Consider the following 4,562-nt stretch of genomic DNA (forward strand, 5'->3'; position numbering starts at 1 on the left):
TTATTTTGGATAACCTATCCCACATGGTTATTTTTAGTAAAAAAGATTGTATTTACAAACTGATCAGAATAATAATGAATAAACTACACAAAAAATTTTCTGAGATATATCATTTTCTATCAGTAGAAGGAAATAGCAATTAATAATGCTAAAAACTTGCCAGACAACAAAATAGAAGATAAGAAAACTTTACTCACCAACTTAATTTTCTTAAAAGGTTTTGAGGAAATGTCTGAGAAAATGGGGGAATATAAACAAGATAAATAAACATTTCTTCATGAGCTTGATCATCCATAATTTCCATAAATTTTTTAGGCTTTTTCTAGTAAATCAAATGACCCAAGTCCTTCTCTCTATTCGAATCGAATGTGACACGAAGTAAGCTCGGGCAATTCCCTTTAACACGCTATCGCAAATTTACAAACCTGTCCCACACCGAGTGCAGATCAGTGTTGAATATTGCAAGAGATTGCAAGGGAAACGATTACGAGAGCGATTCGCGAGTGGAACCGCTAAACGTCCTCATGCATATATTAATACGCAATCATATACGACCGCAAAAAAAGCCGTACGTGCCACGAACGTTTAGTTATGTATGTGGAACATCGCGATGAATTCTGATGTCGAATATTGTAATTTTAATCAAGTTATTAATACTATAATAATATTATTAAAACAATAATAATAATGCTGTGTACAAATAAAAAACTGTACAAATATCTAGGTTATCAACGTAATACTGCAATGAGTATTATGAATCCCGCTATTTGATTGTCATTCAGTTTTTGTCAGCCAATGGATTAATGCGATAAATCACGATAAATTACGATGTGCTTACGTGAAGCGCGAAAACAAGCGATTTTTAATTATTCGGAGCAATCGTTTATATTCACTTCAGCGAACAGTACATAAATGCGGTCTTGATTTAAAGTCACAATTAATACGAGAAACGGTTCAATTTATCTGCAGCTGATTAATGCATGTCTACTGACATCGATTCGTGCGCATTTAATCGCTATTGCATATAAACCAATGTTAAATTTTGGTCAACTGTAATCAATACGTATCGACACACGTTCAGTTGTTACATCCGCAATAGTCATAAATGTACATTTTATTTCAGGAAAAGAGAAACAATCGCTGTTTTTTCAATAATAAACTAAACCAGACTGTTATATGAATAAATATGTGATATGAGTAAAAATGAGTAAAAGAGTGCCAAATACGTACACGGTCGAGGTTAGATCTTGATATCTAATTATACTTCTATGTAAATTTTAAATACATTTTTCGATCCCGGTTATGTAAACTCGCTGTTTATTATTTTTACCTAATGAAATAAAATGATCACTGAAATTATATAAAGCTAATTTTTGTTAAGATTAACTGTTTCTTTTTTTTCATTAAGTTATGAAAAGAATGAGTAATCGTCGTTTTTCTACTTGAGGCGAGGAATTCCGTTTGGTGCTTTAGGTATTCCTCGGTTGAATCAAACGCAGGGAAATACATGTCTCAGAAACTCGTTGTATTACCTGGCATAATGGATACAGTCTTAAGTGCTCTCAACACCCTGAACGTCCTGAGACCGGCCAGATTTCCGACTGCCATCCCAATAGTGGCGTATCCGCTGGTAATCACAACGAAGTCCAACCAATTCCAGGGATTCCGCAGATAAGTGTACTTGTTCAGTATAAATCCCTTCGCGATTGATTTTATCACCATTTCCGCCGTATATATGGCTAGGAAGATTAATCTGTAACATGAGAAACATCGGACATCAGTTCAACTATCTGCCAGCATTCGGTATCAAAACCTGATATGTTTACAGAAAAATCAAAATATTATATAGAACGTATGTCCAAGTACTGTAGTTTCCTGTAACTAGTTTCGACAAATTTATTCTATAACGAAAAGTCATCCTTTCTAACAGTTTTATGATTTCCAAGAAATATAAGTGATTGTTCGTATTTAGATCGTTTCAAATTTTGTTTTAAATATAAAAGATGTTACATTTAATGATATTGTAAACTACTTGTATATTTGCAATCTTTATAACGGCAACACAAGTAAGCACAGAGTTTCAATAGTTACTTATTATTGACAAGAGAAATTCTAAATTGCAAAAGCAAATATCAAAAAACTAAAGCTACCAGTCAAAAGATCACGTGTTTGAAATAAATATTCTAAATAATTAAATCTTGAGATCCTGTAGATTCTGTACTCGATTTGGTATGAAACATATTTGGTCATTTTAACTTTGACACAAAATATCTCGAGAACAATATTTTTGAAAAAAACGTTTTAAGTTGTAGGGTTTGAAGAGGGCCACTAGATGAGCTACTTAGATTTTAGAAAAAAATTAATCTGGGCTTTATTAAGCCCAAAATGGACCCTAAATCCAAAATCTAGTTCACCTGATGACCCGCTTCAAACCTACAACTTTTATTTGAAACATTTTTTCCAAAAGTGTATTGTTCTCCAAATATTTTGTATCAAAGTTAAAATAGCCAAATATGTTCCATATCAAATCGGGTACAGAATCTACAGGATCTTAAGATTTGATTATTTAGAATATCTATTTGATCAAACGTGATCGTTCGACGTTAGTTTCTTGATATCACTTTGGTGATATCAATTTGAAATGTTCCCTTGTAAGAACAACTAATCACTGTTACTGTATAAACATGAGGTATTGGTTTATACTTACTCGGCATCATCAAAGGTCTCGGTCATGGCTAGGAAGACGCAGTTAAGAAGGATAGTAGCCATGACCACGTAATCGAAGTACTGATTCGTACTTAGGAAGATACAGCATCGCCGTATAGGATTCCATGGGGAGAATATAAACCAACTGTTAGTCGCCGTAAACCTATGAATGTAATTTTTTCGGAACCTCTTGGATACCACGCAGAACGTCTGAAACATAAGAATAAATAAGATCTTATCGATAGGTTTAAAAATTTGAATCCGCAGGGATGGAGATTTAAAACTATATTCCTATACTGGAGCAATAATGAGACTTTTTGTTTGAGACTCCATATTTTTTGAAAAAATTGCCGGTTGCTGCCAAAGTTTTTTGATGTTTCTTCATATTTCTGTTGTCAACGACAAAAGTTTTTTGTCGTGTGCTTCCAATCAAAGTGGTTTATATCAAAGGAAAATGAGAAACATGAGCGTCAACAAGTCGCAATAAAAGTTCCTTCAATCTGAACATTCATTTGCTACTATCTCAGTATCTCGTATATAACAGTTTCTATAAATTAAAAAATATCTAATAAGAAAAAACATAGAAAGGTTTTTGAGAAGTTAATTGAAGAAATAGATATTTAGAAATTTTTTCCGATAAAAAAAAATAAATACAAAGACTCAAAAGAAAATATTTGGAGAAGTTTTCAAAGCTGTTGAAGCAGATATAACAGAAGTCAAGTTAATCCGCCAAGAAAGAAAACTAATCCGCCTAGAAACAGTTTTGAAGATAATTTTTTATTGAATATCTGCATAATGTCATCGCAATATTAGATCTAACTCTTTATATTAAATAAAAATCATGTTTACTCAAAAACAGTTCCTTCAGTGTACTTAAATAGATTTTTTAGTAAAAGTTTCTTCCTTATTTGTAATAAAGATTTCCGATCATGTTTTCACATTCTTTAATTTGACATTTTTATTGATTTATGGAGCGTTTCACGTATGCGTTCTCTTATTTTATATATATTATATAAATTGAAATTTATTAAATAATAAAAATTCTTAAAGTTGTATTTGCTAGAATCTTTTCGTTGTTCAATAACTCCATGATTAGATTTTAATTCATCAAAAAAAGATTATTTTACGTTCATATATAGGAAATATTGATATATTTTTTGCAAAGAATTATTTTTTTGATACATTTTCTATTTGAATATCGCTAATTTCTCTCTCTCTCTCATTTTTCTAAAATAAAAATCCACATACAGGTAAATTTTTTTAGCACTTTGGAGCTGTCTAACGAACAACTGTATCATTAAAATTAAATTCTGTTATGGAATGCATAATTAAGCTCATATTTTATCTTTTATGTTCAACGCAACGAGATGCAAAACAACGATTCATTCCATTCGTTGAACGTGATGCTTAAGCAACGTGCTAAAACAGCGCAGACTCCAAAAGCGGCAGTGGGTCAACGCGTAATTATTAATAAGCCGCTTCAGCATTCAGATAACCGACGGCGGGATATCTACCAATTCAGAGAATGGGTTCGTGGGATGGTTTTAAAACGAAGTGGGAAGTTTCCCGATTATTTTCTGTACAAAAATGTTGATTTGTTAATCGTTTCCTTGATGAAACATAAATCTGAGGACGCTTCTCTATCGATGCATTTCTATTTCGGGTACGAAATAATCAAATATTTATTAAGTGAATTTTTATATGAAATATTCCCATGTACACTGAAAAAATGATATGTCATATCAACAGCATTATTTTAATTGAAAATATTAATTTATAATATTATTAATAAAGTAAATATATAATATTCTTGTATCAAACATTTTATTTGTTTTATTAACACTGTTGTTATATAA

At 31.4% G+C, this 4,562-nt stretch overlaps 1 protein-coding gene across 1 annotated transcript in view; it reads right to left on the reverse strand.

The window, feature by feature from the left end:
• LOC108755537 (sodium channel protein 60E-like) overlaps window positions 1–4,562 on the reverse strand; it is a 90,687-nt gene that overhangs the window by 32,218 nt on the left and 53,907 nt on the right. Inside the window, exons 2-3 of the mRNA XM_018498600.1 lie at window positions 2,708–2,916; window positions 1,533–1,753 (exon numbers count right to left, since the gene is read on the reverse strand). Of these exons, the coding sequence (XP_018354102.1) occupies window positions 1,533–1,753; window positions 2,708–2,916 (430 nt within the window). The remainder of the gene's footprint in view (window positions 1–1,532; window positions 1,754–2,707; window positions 2,917–4,562) is intronic.

Source organism: Trachymyrmex septentrionalis, unplaced genomic scaffold (assembly GCF_001594115.1).
Source record: "Trachymyrmex septentrionalis isolate Tsep2-gDNA-1 unplaced genomic scaffold, Tsep1.0 scaffold88, whole genome shotgun sequence".
In the NCBI taxonomy this organism is placed as follows: Eukaryota; Metazoa; Arthropoda; class Insecta; order Hymenoptera; family Formicidae; genus Trachymyrmex; species Trachymyrmex septentrionalis.